This window comes from Coregonus clupeaformis, unplaced genomic scaffold (genome assembly GCF_020615455.1).
Source record: "Coregonus clupeaformis isolate EN_2021a unplaced genomic scaffold, ASM2061545v1 scaf4357, whole genome shotgun sequence".
Taxonomy (NCBI): domain Eukaryota; kingdom Metazoa; phylum Chordata; class Actinopteri; order Salmoniformes; family Salmonidae; genus Coregonus; species Coregonus clupeaformis.
The window spans coordinates 1-20,719 of NW_025537811.1; the positions used below are offsets into that span (position 1 = coordinate 1).

Below are 20,719 nucleotides of genomic sequence, written 5' to 3' on the forward strand. Positions count from 1 at the left end.
AAAGAAAATTGTGGGGATGGTGTTCCTGGGGTGATGAGAGGTGTTGGGTTTGCGCCAGACATAGCGTTTTTCTTGATGGACAACATGCTCAATTTTAGTCTCATCTGACCAGAGTACCTTCTTCCATATGTTTGGGGAGTCTCCCACATGCCTTTTGGCGAACACCAAACGTGTTTGCTCATTTTTTTCTTTAAGCAATGGCTTTTTTTCTGGCCACTCTTCCTTAAAGCCCAGCACTGTGGAGTGTACGGCTTAAAGTGGTCCTATGGACAGATACTCCAATCTCCGCTGTGGAGCTTTGGTTTGAAGAAATCAACTGTGGGAGCAATTATTAGGAAATGGAAGACGTACAGTACCACTGATAATCTCCCTCGATCTGGGGCTCCACGCAAGATCTCACCCCGTGGGGTCAAAATGATCACAAGAACGGTGAGCAAAAATCCCAGAACCACACCCCGTATCCACAATGACCTAGTGAATGACCTGCAGAGAGCTGGGACCAAAGTAACAAAGCCTACCATCAGTAACACACTACGCCGCCAGGGGACTCAAATCCTGCAGTGCCAGACGTGTCCCCCTGCTTAGGCCACGAAGGAGTGCTTCGTAAGAAGCATTTCAAGGTCCTGGAGTGGCCTAGCCAGTCTCCAGATCTCAACCCCATAGAAAATCTTTGGAGGGAGTTGAAAGTCTGTGTTGCCCAGCGACAGCCCCAAAACACCACTGCTCTAGAGGAGATCTGCATGGAGGAATGGGCCAAAATACCAGCAACAGTGTGAGAAAACCTTGTGAAGACTTACAGAAAACGTTTGACCTGTGTCATTGCCAACAAAGGGTATATAACAAAGTATTGAGAAACTTTTGTTATTGACCAAATACTTATTTTCCACCATAATTTGCAAATAAATTCATTAAAAATCCTACAATGTGATTTTCTGGATTTTCTTTTCTCATTTTGGTTTTCATAGTTACGTGTACCTATGATGAAAATTACAGGCCTCTCTCATCTTTTTAAGTGGGAGAACTTGCGCAATTGGTGGCTGACTAAATACTATATATGCCTAAAAAGTCTCTACTGTACATTTGGTGCTAAAAAATGCATTGCTTCCATTGAACTACCAAAAAAATTCCCAAAACACTTTTAATGAGAAACTAAATGCAGTTTATCGCGTAAATACAGATTTGTATCTGAGATATTTGTATGTGTGGTTTTCATATGGTGTATTTAAAACATGTTTATATTTAATAAACACAAAATGGGACTTTTCATTCTAAGACTTTCATTGAAGCTCTCTTTAGTATACATCACATCTGTATATTATTCTGCATAAACATGACGTTATAACCAATATACACTTACTAAATATACCTACAGATACCCACCACAGGAGGTTGCTGAGGGAAGAATGGCTCATAATAATGGCCAGAACGGAGCAAATGGAATGGCATCAAACACCTGGAAACCATGTAATTGATACCATTCCACCCTATTCCGCTCCAGTCATTAACACGAGCTCGTCCTCCCCAATTAAGGTGCCACCAACCTCCTGTGATACCCACACACTAACAAACACCTACTGTACACGTCAAAATAGTTTAGTCAGGTTTGTCTGATGATGACATTTGACTTATCATAGCTGACTTATTTTTATCCACAACAACATATTTATGTCCCCCATAATGGGTTCAACTACAATGAAGTAATTCTGTAACTATAGTATAGGACTCAAATGTAGTGGGGATGGGTAAACACTCCATGTTGAACTTGTTCATTATCTGTGTGTGTGTTTGTACGTACCTGAGGGAGTGTGTGTCTGTGTAATCTGTATCAACTGTCTCTTCCAGGAGGAGGAGGGTCCAGAGGTGCTGCTGGTGAAGGAGGAGGGGTGTGAGGAGGGTCTGGGGAACCCTGAGGGGACCATGGTCATAGAGGACAACCAGAATACACCTCCTCCTGAACCCACAGAGGAACCAGCTGAGCAGCACAGGACCACACACAGTCTCACTGAGGTGAGCCCACTGTAAACTACCAGGGCCCGGATCCACAAAGCCTCTCAGAGTAGGAGTGCTGATCTAGGATCAGTTTTGCCTTTTAGATCATAATGAATAAGATTATATGGAAAGATCCTAGATCAGCACTCCTACTCTGAGAGGCTTTGTGGATACGGGCCCAGGTTTTAATAATTTTGTCTTAAGTGTGGGACCATGCCTTTGAATTATCAAACCATTAAAGAGTGTCAAGTAATCTAAATAAATAACAGGTTTGCATAGTATCAAACCAACTAACATGCTTGCATAGTACTCATAGCAATCCCTCAAGATGCTCCATAGCAGGGTGCTCATATCAGATTTCTTGATCTAACATCCTCTCACTCTGTATCTCTTACAGTCAGTAGACATGGAGGATGGGAAGCCTGATCTGCTGCTAGTCAAAGAGGAGACAATAGAAGATGGACCAGAGAGCATTGACCTGCTGAGTGGACTAAAGATGGGGGAGCAAGGTAAGGGAGAAATACATATAGCCTACATACAGTAATAGATCTTCAATGGGAATAGTGATGCACATGGCTATTGTTTTTTCTTCATTCATAAAATGAAATCAATACAACTTATGTTTACATACAAAAACAAACATTATAATGTATGAACTTAACCAGGTAATTGATGGAAAAAATTATATATGTAGAGTTCTCTGCCATGTTTTTAAAGTCTATTTTCTAACCTTTTCCTGCAGGTGGTTGGCTGGAGGCTAACAGAGGAGACTGGGAGGCCATCTTGGATTCCCAGAACCAGACTTCTGCAGCCAAGCGCCAAGGGGACAACATCACTGAGCAGGCCAGGACCAGAGGCGACATAGTGGAGGTCAGTGGATGGGACAGCGTCCTCAACTCTGGGCTGGGGAACAACACTGTTAACCAGAAACAGACAGTGGAACAAAAACAACAACCGATCTTAGTCTCCATGACAACAGACTGGCTGTGACCAGGGCGAGCGTATATTTGGTGTGCGGGAACGGGGAGGTGTCCGTATGCGGCAGGAGAGAACAGTCACAGACTTGGTTAGCGATGCTCCGTCCTGCTCCTATAGTTGTGAATCAGAGATGCCTCAGGTTAACCCCCTAACAGGTGCTGCCTTCAGCCTGCCTTCTTTAGGATATATCAACGGGAACATGGATCCTGTGACAACACAGACACTCCCTGGCCTTCGTCCTCCTCACACTCTCCTTATGTTAAACCAGACCTCAGACAATACCAGTGCCTCAACACTAAATGGCAACACAAGCCCATTGACAAATGACAGTAGTAGTAATGCTATCAGGAGATCCGGTGGCAAAGAGAAGCGTTTCCCGTGTTCGTTCTGTGGGAAAGTCTTTAGTTTCCCTAAACAGGTGGAGATCCACCAGAGGATGCACACGGGGGAGAAACCATTCGGCTGCCAACTGTGTGAGAAGAGGTTCTCCCACCAGCACCACCTGAAGAGGCACCAGAGGGTCCACACAGGGAGAAACCTTTCAGCTGCACCCAGTGTGAGAAGAGGTTCTCCCACCAGCACCAGCTGAAGATGCACCTGAAGGTCCACACGGGAGAAAGGCCGTTCGCCTGTACGCACCTCGGGAAGAGGTTCTCAGAGAGGAGCTACCTCAGGATACACCAGCAGAAAATGCACACGGCCCATGTATAGTAGTATTAGCTAGTTTGTTTGTAGTTCATTCTGTTGGTTTTAGATGATCTAGGGAACTGGATGAGGTGAACTGAGGAAAGAATGAGTATGATGAGGCAGAGTAGATTATATGGTGATGGTTGGTGTGATGGTGTTTGTAAAAATGCTTCACTCGTGAAGAGTGACAAACCTTCTCCCTTTACAGTGCCTTGCAAAAGTATTCATCCCCCTTGGAGTTTGACGTATTCCCTATTTTGTTGCATTACAACCTGTAATTTAAATTGATTTTTATTTGGATTTCATGTAATGGACATACACAAAATAGTCCAAATTGGTGAAGTGAAATTAAAAAAATAACTTGTTTCAAAAAAGTATAAAAATAAATAACGGAAAAGTGTTGCGTGTAATAAATAACGGAAAAGTGTTGCGTGTATATGTATTCACCCCCTTTGCTATGAAGCCCCTAAATAAGATATTGTGCAACCAGTTACCTTCAGAAGTCACATAATTAGTTAAATAAAGTCCACCTGTGTGCAATCTAAGTGTCACATGATCTGTCACATGATCTCAGTATATATACACCTGTTCTGAAAGGCCCCAGAGTCTGCAACACCACTAAGCAAGGGGCACCACCAAGCAAGCGGCACCATGAAGACCAATGAGCTCTCCAAACAGGTCAGGGACAAAGTTGTGGAGAAGAACAGATCAGGGTTGGGTTATAAAAAATATCAGAAACTTTGAACATCCCACGGAGCACCATTAAATCCATTATTACAAAATGGAAATAATATGGCACCACAACAAACCTGCCAAGAGAGGGCTGCCCACCAAAACTCACAGACCAGCAAAGGAGGGCATTAATCAGAGAGGCAACAAAGAGACCAAAGATAACCCTGAAGAGCTGCAAAGCTCCACAGCGGAGATTGGAGTATCTGTCCATAGGACCACTCCACAGAGCTTGGCTTACGGAAGAGTGGCCAGAAAAAAGCCGTTAAGCTTAAAGAAAAAATAAGCAAACACGTTTGGTGTTCGGCCAAAAGGCATGTGGGAGACTCCCCAAACATATGGAAGAAGGTACTCTAGTCAGATGAGACTAATATTGAGCTTTTTGGCCATCAAGGAAAACGCTATGTCTGGCGCAAACCTTACACCTCTCAACACCATGTTTTTCATCGGCAGGGACTGGGAAACTGGTCAGAATTGAAGGAATGATGGATGGCGCTAAATACAGGGAAATTCTTGAGGGAAACCTATTTCTGTCTTCCAGAGATTTGAGACTGGGACGGAGGTTCACCTTCCAACAGGACAATGACCCTAAGCATACTGCTAAAGCAACACTCGAGTGGTTTGAGGGGAAACATTTAAATGTCTTGGAATGCCCTAGTCAAAGCCCAGACCTCAATCTAATTGAGAATCTGTGGTATGACTTAAAGATTGCTGTACACCAGCGGAACGCATCCAACTTGAAGGAGGTTGACTTTGGGAGGGTGAATAGTTATGCACGCTCAAGTTTTCTGTTTTTTTTTCTTGTTTGTTTCACAATAAAAATTATTTAGCATCTTCAAAGTGGTAGGCATGTTGTGTAAATCAAATGATACAAACCCCCCAAAAATCAATTTTAATTCCAGGTTGTAAGGCAAGAAAATAGGAAAAATGCCAAGGGGGTGAATACTTTGCAAGCCAATGTAGGTTGATACTGGTGTTTTATAGTAAGATAATGATGGTGCCTTAATTCATGTTTATTTGACAGGAAGTTGTGAATTACTGTATGTAATGTAATGTTGAACCTTTTCCAAAGTATACTAAAATTAATTTTATCAAAGCGAGGGTACCAGATTTACAGAAAATCGAAAGTGTTACCATAGTGAGAAAAGTTTATGTACTTGTCACGATCGTTTTTGCAATAAAAGTACCGTACTTCAAAGTTATGTGAGTGTATGACCATTTTATTGAAATTAAATACAAAATTAACTCTGTGCTGACTGACTTGGTTATTTTTGTATCATTGCAGGAACTGAGTTTCCCTTATCTCAGTCGAACCAAAACATTGTGCTTAATTCTTGAATCAACACATACAGAATCGTTTTATAATAATTGTTAGGTAATTTAATCACGGTCTTAGAGATGGGCTTGACTGTGGTTAACATTTATAGTGTCATGTTTCTGTGTGTATAGCAAATAATTTATTATATAAACTTTGATATGCTCTTCTGTACAATTTGTGTTTACAGTCTGCAGTCAATGAGGACCTGCTGATATCCGGTGTTGCTGGCGGGAGAGACTGGACCTCTGAGGTGGCTGGTCACGAACCCTGGCCCCGGATCAGAATCATGGATCAGAGCCATCACTCTTCCTTCCTGAGTTGGAACCAGGACCCCACCAGCACACAGAACACAACCAGTGGACAGGTGGACTGAACAACCTCAGTCCTGGTGGTCATCAGAGAGACAGAGGCTCCAGTCAGGGATCCAGTCTGCAGCCCAGACCCTTCTCTTCACAGTCTCAGTGCAGGGATGAAGCAGGGCCTGGGGCTGATAGAGATAGACCCTCCTGTTCCTATGATACAAACACCACAGTATCCATGATGAACAGAGCAGATCTCCCTGGGCTTCAGCCTTCAGAGAGAGTGGTGGGTGAACCCCCTGGTGGTAGTCTATCATCAAGTCTGTCTTCTTCTTCAGGGTCTCGTCAATTGCCTTGTGACTGGGTTCATGGAAGGCCTGGACCTGAGTCTAGCCTTACTCACCTACCTCAGGGTTACCCCATCAATACAGACAGGGTCAGGATGGGCGTTCAACACAAGAGGTACCTAGCTTATAACACAGCACACAATTCCAACAACACCCAAACAATGGCTAGAGGTCAAGGAGTGAGCTCAAAGACTAACCACCTGAGGGTGGTGGCTCCTGCTTCTACCTCCTCTGGGTCACAATGTGGGAAGCGACGCATTAGGACGGACGCCGACAAGCCGTATGCCTGCCCCACATGTGGGAAGCGCTTCTCTGAGGCGAACTATGTGAAGCAACACCAGACTGTTCACACCAAGGAGAGGCCCTTCAAGTGTAAGCTGTGTTACAAGAGCTTCTCCTTCCTGAGTAACCTTATCAGGCATAAGGGTGTCCACAATGGGGCGGAACCCTTCAGCTGTACCCAGTGTCACATGCACTTCGCCCATGCTGGCAACCTGAAGAGGCACCAGAGGGTCCACACAGGGGAGAAATCCTCTAGCTGACCCCATTGTGAGAAGAAATGATCCAGCCAGCACCCGCTGAAGATGCACCTGAAGGTCCACACAGGAGAGAGGCTGTTCACCAGTACACACTGCGAGAAGAGGTTCTCAGAGAGGAGCTATCTCAGGATACACCAATAGAAAACCATTACACTCAAACCCTTCATTAAAGACAAATATGAATGTCATTTTTGTCAGCAGATGCATTTGGAATAACGAGAGTAACAGATTTCAGTGTTGAATATTCCTGGGTAGAATATTGCATCCAGACATTGTGTGATATTTAAGGCATATATAAGCCTAAAAGGTCTGTTACAGTGAGGGAAAAAAGTATTTGATCCCCTGCTGATTTTGTACGTTTGCCCACTGACAAAGAAATGATCAGTCTATAATTTTAAGGGTAGGTTTATTTGAACAGTGAGAGACAGAATAACAACAACAAAATCCAGAAAAACGCATGTCAAAAATGTTATAAATTGATTTGCCTTTTTAATGAGGGAAATAAGTATTTGTCCCCCTCTCAATCAGAAAGATTTCTGGCTCCCAGGTGTCTTTTATACAGGTAACAAGCTGAGATTAGGAGCACACTCTTAAAGGGAGTGCTCCTAATCTCAGTTTGTTACCTGTATAAATAACCACAGAAGCAATCAATCAATCAGATTCCAAACTCTCCACCATGGCCAAGACCAAAGAGCTCTCCAAGGATGTCAGGGACAAGATTGTAGACCTAAACAAGGCTGGAATGGGCTACAAGACCATCGCCAAGCAGCTTGGTGAGACGGTGACAACAGTTGGTGCGAATATTCGCAAATTGAATAAACACAAAAGAACTGTCAATCTCCCTCGGCCTGGGGCTCCATGCAAGACCTCACCTCGTGGAGTTGCAATGATCATGAGAACGGTGAGGAATCAGCCTAGAACTACATGGGAGGATCTTGTCAATGATCTCAAGGCAGCTGGGACCATAGTCACCAAGAAAATAATTGGTAACACACTACGCCGTGAAGGACTGAAATCCTGCAGCGCCCGCAAGGTCCCCCTGCTCAAGAAAGCACATATACATGCCCGTCTGAAGTTTGCCAATGAATGAATGATTCAGAGGAGAACTGGGTGAAAGTGTTGTGGTCAGATGAGACCAAAATGGAGCTCTTTGGCATCAACTCAACTCGCCGTGTTTGGAGGAGGAGGAATGCTGCCTATGACCCCAAGAACACCATCCCCACCGTCAAACATGGAGGTGGAAACATTATGCTTTGGGGGGTGTTTTTCTGCTAGGGGACAGGACAACTTCACTGCATCAAAGGGACGATGGACGGGGCCATGCACCGTCAAATCTTGGGTGTGAACCTCCTTCCCTCAGCCAGGGCATTGAAAACAGCATGACAATGACCCAAAACACCCGGCCAAGGCAACAAAGGAGTGGCTCAAGAAGAAGCACATTAAGGTCCTGGAGTGGCTGTCAGCCAGTCTCAGACCTTAATCCCATAGAAAATCTGTGGCGGGAGCTGAAGGTTCGAGTTACCAAACGTCAGCCTCAAAACCTTAATGACTTGGAGAAGATCTGCAAAGAGGAGTGGGACAAAAATCCCTCCTGAGATGTGTGCAAACCTGGTGGCCAACTACAAGAAACGCGTCTGACCTCTGATTGCCAACAAGGGTTTTGCCACCAAGTACTAAGTCATGTTTTTGCAGAGGGTCAAATACTTATTTCCCTCATTAAAATGCAAATCAATTTATAACATTTTTGACATGCGTTTTTCTGGATTTCTTTGTTGTTATTCTGTCTCTCACTGTTCAAATAAACCTACCATTAAAATTATAGACTGATCATTTCTTTGTCAGTGGGCAAACATACAAAATCAGCAGGGGATCAAATACTTTTTTCCCTCACTGTACATATTGTGTTTGAACTGTGTAGGCTATTTGATGTTCATTACTTCTATTTAACTACTTAATTTCTTTCCCAAAACACTTTTAATGAGAAAATTAATGTAGTTTATCATACAGATTTGTAGTTGAGACAGGTGTATGTGTGGTTTTCATATGGTGTATTTAACACTTGTTTATGTGTAATAAACACAAAATGGGACTTTTCATTCTAAGACTTTCATTGAGACTCTTTAGTATACATCACATCTGATCTCACCCTATTCTACATACACCTGACCGCGCTTTATAACCAATATACACTTTCTAAATATACCTTCACATACCCACACCAGTGGAGGCACCTCAGAGGAGGAAGGGGAGGACCATCCTCAGTGAATTTCATTTTATTTATTTATAGTGAAACATAAAAAAAGTTATCCTTTTTAGAAAATACTATACTAAATGTATTCACGCCACCAAATCATTGATTAAAACACACTATTTTGCAATGAAGGTCTACGGTAGCCTCAACAATACTCTGTAGGGTAGCACCATGGTGTAGCAGGAGGACAGCTAGTTTCTGTCCTCCTCTGGGTACATTGACCTCAATACAAAACCTAGGAGGCTCGTGGTTCTCACCTCCTTCCATTGACTTACACAGTAATTATGCCAACTTCCGGAGGACATCCTCCAACCTATCAGAGCTCTTGCAGCATGAACTGACATGTTTCCACCAAATCAAAGGATCGGAGGAGGAATCTAGTACTGAAGCATAAGCTACCGCTAGCTAGCACTTCAGTGCATAAAATGTGGTTAGTAGTTGACTCAAAGAGAGAGAAAAACAATAGTTGAACAGTTTTGAACAAATTAATTTATTCAAAAATGAAGGAGAAGCGAGAGTGAGAGCTAGCTATATTTAGTTGTATTATTTTTCCACTTACTTAGCTAGCGAATGCAACTAGGTAGTTTAGCCTACTCAAACAACCAGCTCAAACAGAGAGGGATGCTAGCTGGCTATAGCTATCCAACATTGGAACTCTTCCAGGTCAAGGTAAGCCTTTTTATTAATTTATTGTCACCGGGCCCGCCGGTGTAACTGCTAACCTGCTTGCTGAATGTACACTGTACTGCATGATTGTAGCGGGCTTACTAACACGTTAGTTCTAGTAGCTACACTACAGTTCAAAGGTTTGGGGTCACTTAGAAATGTCCTTGTTTTTGAAAGAAATCATATTTTTTTAACCATTAAAATAACATCAAATTGATCAGAAATACAGTGTAGACATTGTTAATGTTGTAAATGGCTATTGTAGCTGGAAACGGCTGAATTTTAATGTTATATCAACATAGGCGTACAGAGGCCCATAATCAGCAATCATCAGTCCTGTGTTCCAATGGCACGTTGTGTTTGCTAATCCAAGTTTATCATTTTAAAAGGCTAATTGATCATCAGAAAACCCATTTGCAATTATGTTAGCACAGCTGAAAACTGTTGTGCTGATTAAAGAAGCAATAAAACTGGCCTTCTTGAGACTAGTTGAGTATCTGGAGCATCAGCAATTGTGGGTTCGATTATAGGATCAAAATGGCCAGAAACAAAGAACTTTCTTCTGAAATGATGGCAATTCCATTCGAGAAATTGCCAAGAAACTGATGATCTCGTACAATGCTATGTACTACTCCCTTCACAGAACAGCACAAACTGGCTCTAACCAGAATAGAAAGAGGAGCGGGAGGCCCCGGTGCACAACTGAGCAAGAGAACAAATACATTAGAGTGTCTAGTTTAGGAAACAGACGCCTCACAGGTCCTCAACTGGCAGCTTCATTAAATAGAACCCGCAAAACACCAGTCTCAACGTCAACAGTGAAGAGGCGACTCCGGGATGCTGACCTAGGCAGAGTTGCAAAGAAAAAGCCATATCAGACATTACCATGAGCCCGTCCTCCCCAATTAAGGTTCCATGGAGACTGTTTAGCAGAAGAAAATGGACAAGGAGCAAAATGTTACTGTGGCGGAGAACATGAAGCGTAATCCTTAGAACGTCTGATAAGGGTAAAAGAGATTGAGGTTTCCAAAGTAGGCCCCAGAGCCTGAGTAGGGTGTTATGGAGGTTTTTGTATGACTGAAGGAGTGGGATGATTTTTGTAAAAAAAAATAAAAAAATCATTAGTAGTGAGTGTGGATTAATGACGTTTTTCCCTTATCAGTAATGGAATGTACTTTTTTTGTATTTTTCCCCCCCACCCTAATCCAGTTGGGGGCGGCAATACAACATTAGTTGTGGTACGCCATAATACCTCAAAGAAGAAGAAGTAAACCGAAGCGCTCCAGGACTTCACGGCCGAATCGTTGCAGGGAATATTGAATGAAGATAACCCCCCCCCCTCTCAGGCTCCTGAGTCTGTGTAGGGATCTGAGAAGACATTTGAATCTGACTGAAGGAGTACATTTATTTTGTTGTTTTTTGTTTGCTTTTCCCCTTTTATTTGTGTTAAAGGGATAGTTCATGCAAAATCTATATTTGGGTCAAATTACCCATGAGTTGTGTGTGAATGCCCATGATGACAGTATCCACAATCAGTGGCGGCTCCTGAAAAAATTCTCAGGGGGGGCAATTTTTCTGATGATTTAGGTGACCTACACACATTTTTTAAAAGATATGTCCAGCAACAACATGAAGACAGGGGCAGCATATAAGTCAATACCAGAAGCATTTATTGACTGATCTCAAAAGTGTTGGCTTACAAAATCAAAATAAGTTATCACAGTAAAAATAATCAAGGGTGTTCTTTCACATTCCTCAACACTGCATAAACAATATGCATTTCCATAAACAAATGAAATATCAGCTGAAAATACAGCATCTTGGTATTTGTTCAGATTGCAGGATCAACAAGAGCTTTTACCACATTTTTTTGCCTCATGGTTGAATTGGAAATATGTGCACCTGAGCATAATTCACAACAAGCAAGCAGGAGCTTTTGATAGAGGCTACTGAAAACATTGATGAAGTTATTGGTAATAAGACATTTTTATAGACTTCCATATTCTGCCCTCTTGTATAGATTTGTGAAAATGAACAGTGATAGACATTTTGCCTGAAAACAGAATTTGAAAGTAATTTCTAGAAAAGGTAAACACAGCTATCTGTATGGCTTTGTAAAATGAACAACCATATTCTGGCCAATTGTATAGATTTGTAAATATGAACAACCATATTCTGGCCAATTGTATAGATTTGTAAAATGAACATGAACAGATTATTTTTTTAAAAACTTTTTTAAATGAAAATAACTATTTTAAACAACATCAACTGTGAACTGATTTGGGCGTGTGTGTGTTAAAGAGACAGACAGGGGAGGGACAAAGAGAGAGAGAGGCTACATTACTTGTACTGAAACTGTTCTCTTCTCTGTTTCAATACAGCAAAAGCGTTCAATGACTTTCTCATTGAAATCAGGCATGCTGAGGACTAGTTCCCTCTCCATGGAAAGCATGGCCAGTGCATTCAGACGTTCCTGGCCCATTGAATTTCGCAGGGAATGTCTTAACTCGTGTCAAAGTTGAGAAACATCTCTCAGCTTCAGCTGTTGTCATGGGAGTAGTTATGAGGATGTTCAACAGAGTCACAGTCTCAGAGAACGTCTCCTGGAGGTTGTAGCTCATGAGAACCTGGTACAGTGCCAGTGCACCACAGCATCCCTTGAATTCAGGATTCTCATAGATCAGAGATAGTTCTGTCTTGAGCTTTGCCTTGCTCAGCATGGGGTATGCATTCACAGTGGCATTCAGAGCCTCATCAGGAAATGAATGGCAGTACCTTCAAACATGTCTGCTTGCAGTAAGGTAGCACTCACAAGGTGGCCAGAGAAAGAGAACCTTTCTTTGGTGTGATCCAGGATGGTGTTGCAGACCTCTTCAGACAGCCTCTGCTTCTCCTCTTCTCTCAAAGCTGTTCTGGGTCTTTTGGCTCCTGTTGCTTCTTGCAGCTGCTGTTGAGAGGAGTCCTGAAGGCAAACAGACCAATGTGTTTGTTGGCTTTGTACAGTACTGTTGTCTATGTGATGCACAGGTATATGCAATGTATCCATGTATAGTACAAATACTTCAGTTCCACTTAAAATGGGCAGGGATGCATAAAGTCTTTAGTGTTTAAGTTAGCCTTTGTGTCTCACATAGCCTGGATGTTCAGCACAGTATACAGTGGTGCTCATAAGCTTATGATCCCATGCTAAAGTTGACCAAAAAGAGGAATAAAAAGAAAATAAAATTGGTGTCCTTAAAGGTTGGATTTTCCAACTTTTTAATTAAGTCATTAAGATCAATTTCCAAAAGATGATTTTTTTATTTTGTATTCCTCTTTTTAGTCAACTTTAGAATGTGTTCATACACTTATGAGCACCACTGTACAGTACACATAGTATATAAAATAAGCTAGATTACACCACTGGCCATATATAATGAGAACAATGTAATTTCAAACACAAATGCAGTCTCCTTTCATGCATACATTTTCAAATAAAGCTCTGCTTTGAGAAAGATCGAATTATATTGTTTAATCTTACCTTATGGCCTGCACACTGCTTGTGAAGCTGTCGAGGGCACGTTTGATAAAGACAGCATCGATGTCCTTCTTCTGTAGCTTCTGGTACAGAATGTTGACGTGGGGCATGATTTTGTGAAAAAAGCCGCAGGAAAAAAAATAAAATCTTCATCATGTAGCATCCTCACGTAGCCAGATGCCTCTCTCACGGTGGGGCTGGTCAAATGAACCCAATGAACCCGTCCGAATGGCTTCAAAACATTCTATGAGGTCGTCTCGATTCTCGTAGACAGTGTTCACGACTCTGCTTAGTAGAAACCTGTTGAATTATTAAATTTGGTCTGGGGAGGTCCTAATTGTTTCGTTGCCAATTTATCTTGATTTGTTCGCCGACAAAAAGGAACTTCTTTCAAAGAGACAATCGAGTTGCACTGAAGGCTAGCCATTTTGACAGTAGTAGTGAATTGATTGATGAGGCTACCGCTCTTTTCTTAGTTACGTTCATGGTTATGTTACGTATGACGAAAGCGCGTAAGTGCAAGCCCTCAGAAACCCATAGAGATTGTATTGAAAGCTCTGATATTTGAAAAAAATTGATTTTACATTAGAGGCTATGAGAGACTTCTGGGCGATTTTCAAGCTGACTGAAATCGCCCCAAAACGGGCGGGGACATTTGAAGCACGACTTTAGCCTGATTGGACATTTAGTGGCAGATCAGACGTCTAGATTAGAACACTGATAACTACTGTTGCCGTGATATAATTGATTAGAAAAAAAAAACTTCCTTTTCCCGTTTGGCAGTGCGTCGCCCATATCGCCCTAATGAACACACCGCCCCTGTCCACAATATTCCATTATTCTAATTGTCCAATGCTCTGATACTTCCTGTGTTTACCGGTTAGTTTTGTTCACATCTGGAAAGCAATCCACGTGGAAGTGCCTGCCCCAGGCGGATGACATCATCACTGAAAGACGCATAGAGATGCTCTGTGCTGTGGCTACATGAGGAAATAGCTCCAGTTCTGAGTAACTAAATTACAACAATTATATCCGTAGTATGCACCCAAAAAGATCCCTGCGAACTACCAAACTTAGTTTGAAGAATATATATATATATATATATTTTTTTTTTACCCCATTTTCTCCCCAATTGGTAGTTTTTATTTGTATTTTATTAGGGATCCCCATTAGCTCATGCCATGGCAGCAGCTACTCTTCCTCTCATTGCTGCAACTCCCCAACGGGCTCGGGAGAGGCGAAGGTTGAGACATGCATCCTCCGAAACATGACCATTCAAGCCACGCTGTTTAACCCGGAAGTCAGCAGTACCAATGAGTCTGAGGAAACACTGTTCGACTGATGACCGAAGTCAACTTGCAGGTGCCCGGCCCACCACAAGGAGTCGCTAGAGTGCGGTGAGCCAAGGAAAATCCCCCGGCCAAACCCTCTCCTAACCTGGACGGCTCTGGGACAATTGTGGGTCGCTGGATGGGGCTCCCGGTCACGGATCGAACCCCAGGACATAGTGGTGCCTCAGCTTAGACCGCTGCACCACTCAGGAGGAAGTTGGGGCTTGCAGTGCAGCTTTGCTAACATCAGTTCTGCTGTTTCCACTCATGAAAACTGACAATGTTAATATGGCTGTAGCCATATATAGATTTAGCATTAACTATCCCTTCAAAGTCTCCCAGTTTTCACTTCACCCAGTAGGTCCCGTGTAGCTCAGTTGGTAGAGCATGGTGCTTGCAACGCCAGGGTTGTGGGTTCGATTCCCATGGGGGGACAGTATGAAAAATGTATGCACTCACTAACTGTAAGTTGCTCTGGATAAGAGCGTCTGCTAAATGACTAAAATGTAGGTGGCGGCAATACACCTTTTTGGTGTAGTCTGCCAATTAAAAACTCAAAGAAGAAGAAGTAAACAGAATTCCCTGTCTGTATTGAATAGTTTATCATCCAGCAAATCTAATAGGAGTGACCTACTATTGGAGGCATTAATGTTATGAAAAATCAAGAGACTGCGTGTAGTAGTGTGATTCTGCTGGGTCCCAGCCTACTTGGGAGTGGGCAGGAATGTATTAGTAGACCAGGTAGCCAAAAGGGCTTTTAAACAATATATAATTGATATTTGCGCTCCACTGGGTAGAGGTGAGGCCGAATGCAGTGGAAGCTGGTGGGAGGAGCTATAGGAGGACAGGCTCATTGTAATGGCTGGAATTACAAAGCCATTACAATGAGCCCGTCCTCCTATAGCTCCTTCCACCAGCCGAATGTAAGATTAGAGCCATTATGATACATGTGTGGCAGAAGAGGTGGGAAAGCAAGCCCAAGGGCCAGCATTTATATGCCCTTCAAAGGTGGGTGGACCAAGACTCAAAGATCAGAAGTTAGTACGTTTTTTTTTTTTTTAAGTAAAGGATAAGGTAGGAAGGTTTCGTTTTTTCTTAATGTTTGTTTATTTATTATTTTAGTTTGTAAGCTGTGATTGACTACACACTCCAGTACAGAAGGTGGCGGCATGCACCTCTAACGGTTGTTTGTGGACCGCCATAACGCCATGAAAGAAGAAACAGTAGCAAACGAAAGAACAGTGACCAAGAGCAATTTCCACGGTAGCTTTTTTATTGTTGATATTTAGACGTTTAACACCCTGGAACTCAAAATATGATTAATTTAACCGCACAGCATCACATACTTACTCCAGGTATTCTTTAAATTGCATTGGAAACTTGGTTGATAGATGTGAACTAGGTAACGCTAGCTAGCTGCTAACAATGGCAAACTGTATGGTTTTTCACACTCAAATAGCCTCCATCATGGAGGTGCTAGCGAATGCAGCCGCGGTAGAGATCTGTAAACTCGTAGACGACGACTATGCAGTGTTTCGTTTGGAAATAACTCAAAGCCAGAAAGAAAACAAGGCATTGCGGAGGAAACTACAGCTACTGGAAGTTAAGGTGGCACGGGAGCGCGCAGAGAGGACAACGCGAGAGCGCGTCCTCGCCTGTCATCCCAGTAGTGTCAAGATCCTCGATCAATACAGAGGAAAAGCAAAAGGTACATTTTGGCCCGAGGGTGCGCGGTGTGTCTCCTTTCATATATAGCTCAGTGCCTGTCGCCCCGTTCCACTCTGAATATGTGTTCAGATGTGTTACCCAGAATTGGGTCTTGGTCAGGTTTTGGATAGTATGCAATAATTCCCCTGATTACTTGGCTATCTTGCGCATAGACACAATATCACAAATTCTAACTAGATTCCTGATTTACTGCATTTCCAATTATTTACTAAATGAAAACAATATGATGCATGGAACATAATACATCAATCAGTAAATAGTATACCAAGAAGTTATATAAGTGAATTCCTTACATCCTTGCCAATTTTAGACAGTGTCAATAGTGTACAATATAGCGTTGAGCATTGACAGTAGCTAACCTAACCACCTATTTTCCCCCAATCACTCTCTCAGGTGAAGGACATCTCACTGGAGGCCACAGGAGCTTTGTGAAGCCAGCCGGACACAATACACGGAGAGATGACCAACCAATCACTGTTGATGAAGAGATAGGAACCTCAACCCAGCACGTTATCGTGATAGTGGTTAGTGTAATAGTGTTGCATTTAACATTACAGTTACTTTGTAAATCAAATGTGTTCTGTTTATTTCAGAAAGGCTCCCCTCAGCTATTCACTTGCTTACATGTACATTTATCTGCCATAGGGGAGCTTGTGAGACTTCCGACATTGTTATCCAATTCAACTCATGTACCGGTAATAACCTCCTCTCTTATTGTGTCAGTCTGCAGATGCAGAGGCTGCATGTCCTGGGGTCAAGCAGGAGAGGTCTGAAGGAGAGGAGGACCCACGGCACAGTAGAGACATCCAGACTGGAGCGGCTGGAGCGCCCCCTGTAGCCACGGAGGACCTCACCGCTGCCCAAGTGCAGTCCAGGACCCGACGTAGCATCCTGGAGGTCAGTGGAACGCTGAACGCCGTCCTCAAGTCAGAGACAGACACTGAGACTTTAACAGGGCTGGACCGACTAGGCTGTCCTCATGCTCCACTCTCAGAGTATTTACTTTACGGTAACCCGAGGACGGTTCTGTCCCATCGGGACTCAGGTGACACATTACAGAATGTCAATGATCCATCCTGTTCATATGCTACAGAGACAGAGATGATACCTGGTAACATGTCTGTGGGCTTAGATACAGACTAATCCAATGAGAGGGACTGGAACCAGTACAGCAGTAGTGTATACTCTGAAGGGTGCCTAGATGAGAAAGGGGAGGGTCTGGTCGTAAATGAGGTGAAAGTTGAGGGCGACGCTTCTCTGACATGGAATGCAGACGAAACTCACTTAGGAGAAGGACACTCACAGGGGCAACACCAGTGACTTCTTAGACTACAGGGAAAGCTTAGAGACAAATCTAAATGTTGTGACCCACTCCCTTTACACGCTTTCAGGGATCGCGACCCAGTATCCATGTCAATGGGGCCTTCCGATTCACACAGGAACCAAAGGGCGAAGACGCAGGGCGGGGGAGCCACATCAGGCAATAGTAAAGAGAAACGGTTCCTTTGCATGTTCTGTAACAAAGGCTTCAGCTGCCCCCAGAAGGTGGGAGATCCACCAGAGGGTCCACACAGGGGTGAAACCCTTCAGCTGTACCCAGTGTCCCATGCTTCGCCCAGGCTTGCACCCTGAAGAGGCACCAGAGGGTCCACACAGGGGAGAAACCCTTCAGCTGTACCCAGTGTCACATGCGCTTTGCCCAGGCTGGTGACCTGAAGAGGCACCAGAGGGTCCACACGGGGAGAGAGGCCTTTTGCCTGTACGCACTGGGAAGAGGTTCTCAGAGAAGAGCTACCTCAGGTTACACCAACAGCAAAAACACACCACTCTATAACATATCAAACACTTTTATATCAAAAGGAAAATATTCATTTTCGTTGTCAGCACAAAATATCCACAGATGCATTTGGATATTCCTGGGTAGAATATTGCATCCAGACATTGTGACTTATTTTTCAGCGAGTCAGTTACACACATTTATGACAGACACACTAGAATGGCTTTCAAAGAGGTGAAAATCTGAGACAAGGTTTGAATAATGCTGTCTATCAATAATTCCCAACCAAATTGAATGAGCTTGAGCAATTATGACAAAAACAATGCATATATGTTGCCCTAAGAGTTGTGCAAAGTTGGTAGAATCTTATTCCAAATGATTCACAGCTGTACTGGCTGCCAAAGGCACTACCACCACATACTAATTTTTTTGTGTGATAACTTTATATAACTTTCTTTCACTTGAAAATGTAGAGTAGGCTTGTGTAGATCTGTAGGAAATAATCTAATTGAATCATTTTTTAGATTAAATTTTAAGGCAGCAAAATGTGAAGAAAGTTCAAGGGGGTGTAGACTTTCTTTATGCACTGTAAGCCTAAAAAGTATGTTACATATTGTGTTTGTACTGTGTAGGCTATAATGATGTTCACAAATGCCTGTTTCATTACTTCCATTCAATTACTATTTTTTTTTCTCCCCAAGACACCTTTTATTTAGAAAATGAATGCAGTTTATCATGCAGATTTGTAGTCAAGACGTGTATGTGTGGTTTTCATATGGTCTATTTAAAACTTGTTTGTTGAATAAACACAAATGGTCATTGAGACTCTCTTTAGTGTACATTACATCTGATCTCATCCTACTTCTGCATAAACACAACAGTTATAACCAATATATACTTATTACACTGAACAAAAATATTAAGACAACATGTAAAGTGTTGGTCCCATGTTTAATGAGCTGAAAAGAAAGGGAGTGTGCAATTGGCTGACTACTTACTGCTGACTGCAGGAATGTCCACCAGAGCTGTTGCCAGAGAATTTGTTAATGTATCTACCATAAGCTGCCTCCAACTTCATTTTAGAGAATTTGGCAGTTCGTCCAACCGGTCTCACAACAGCAGACCCACGTGTATGGCGTCGTGTTGGCGAGAGCGGTTTGCTGATGTCAACGTTGTGAACAGAGTGCCGTATGGTGGGGTTATGGTATGGCTAGGCATAAGCTACGGACAAACAAACACAATAGCATTTTATTGATGGCAATTTGAATGCACAGAGATACCATGATGAGATCCTGAGGCCCGTGTCGTGCCATTCATCCGTCACCATCTACCTCATGTTTCAGCATGATAATGCACTGCCCCATGTCACAAGGACCTGTACACAATTCCTGGAAGCTGAAAATGTCCCAGTTCTTCCATGGCCTGCATACTCACCAGACATGTCACCCGTTGAGCATGTTTGGGATGCTCTGGATCGATGTGTATGACAGCGTGTTCCAGTTCCCGCCAATATCCAGCAGCTTCGCACAGCCATTGAAGAGGAGTGGGACAACATTCCACAGGCCACAATCAACAGCCTGATCAACTCTATGTGAAGGAGATGTCGCGCTGCATGAGGCAAATGGTGGTCACACCAGATACTGTCTGGTTTTCTGATCCACGACTCTACCCTTTTTATAAGTTATCTGTGACCAACAGATGCATATCTATATTCCCAGTCATGTGAAATCCATAGATTAGGGCCTAATGAATTTATTTCAATTGACTGATTTCCTTATATGAACTGTAACTCAGTAAAATCGTTGAAGTTGTTGCATGTTGCGTTTATATTTTTGGTCAGTATAAATATACCCACATACTAACAAACACCTACTGTACACATCAAAATCGTTAAGTCAGGTTTGTCTAATGACTTTTGACTAATAGCTGACTTATTTTTACCCACAACATATTTATGACCACCATGATGGGTTTAACAACAATGGGTAAACACTCCATGTTGAAAGTGTGTTTATCTTCTGTGTGTGGGTGTGTACGACGGAGGGAGTGTATGTCTGTGTAATCTGTATCACCCGTCTCTTCCAGGAGGAGGGTCCGGAGATGCTGCTGGTGAAGGAGGAGGAGTGTGAGGAGGGTCTGGGGAACCCTGAGGGGACCAGACTACACCTCCTGAACACACATAGGAATCAGCTGAGCAGCACAGGACCACACACAGTCTCACTGAGTTGAGCCCACTGTGAACTACTGTCTGAATGGTATTAGGTCAGGGCCCGTATCCACAAAGCCTCTCAGAGTAGGAGTGCTGATCTAGGATCAGTTTTGCCTTTTAGATCATAATGAATAAGATTATATGGAAATATCCTAGATCAGCACTCCTACTCTGAGACGCTTTGTGGATACTGGCCCAGGTCTTGATACATTTTGTCTTAAGTGTGAGACCATGCCTTTGAATTATCAAACCAATAAAGAGTGTCAAGTAATCAAATCAACTAACACGTTTGCATAGTACTCACAGCAATCCCTCATTGCCCAATCAGAAGATGCTCCATAGCAGGGTGCTCAT

The 20,719-nt window shown here is 42.9% G+C and overlaps 1 protein-coding gene across 1 annotated transcript; it reads left to right on the plus strand.

The window, feature by feature from the left end:
- Positions 1 to 16,118: 16,118 nt before the first annotated feature.
- Positions 16,119 to 20,418, plus strand: LOC121556653. The gene is made up of 4 exons (XM_041870535.2): positions 16,119 to 16,359; positions 16,773 to 16,903; positions 17,103 to 17,276; positions 20,242 to 20,418. The coding sequence occupies exons 1-4, from the start codon at positions 16,119 to 16,121 to the stop codon at positions 20,383 to 20,385; spliced, it is 690 nt and encodes a 229-aa protein (XP_041726469.2). The 3' UTR covers positions 20,386 to 20,418.
- Positions 20,419 to 20,719: the final 301 nt, after the last annotated feature.

Bases quoted from the DNA above. Each gene is read 5' to 3' on its own strand.
- LOC121556653 (XM_041870535.2), top strand. From the start codon at position 16,119: ATGGAGGTGCTAGCGAATGCAGCCGCGGTAGAGATCTGTAAACTCGTA. The intron at 16,360-16,772 runs GTACATTTTGGC...TCACTCTCTCAG, and splicing joins ATACAGAGGAAAAGCAAAAG to GTGAAGGACATCTCACTGGA. The intron at 16,904-17,102 runs GTTAGTGTAATA...TTATTGTGTCAG, and splicing joins AGCACGTTATCGTGATAGTG to TCTGCAGATGCAGAGGCTGC.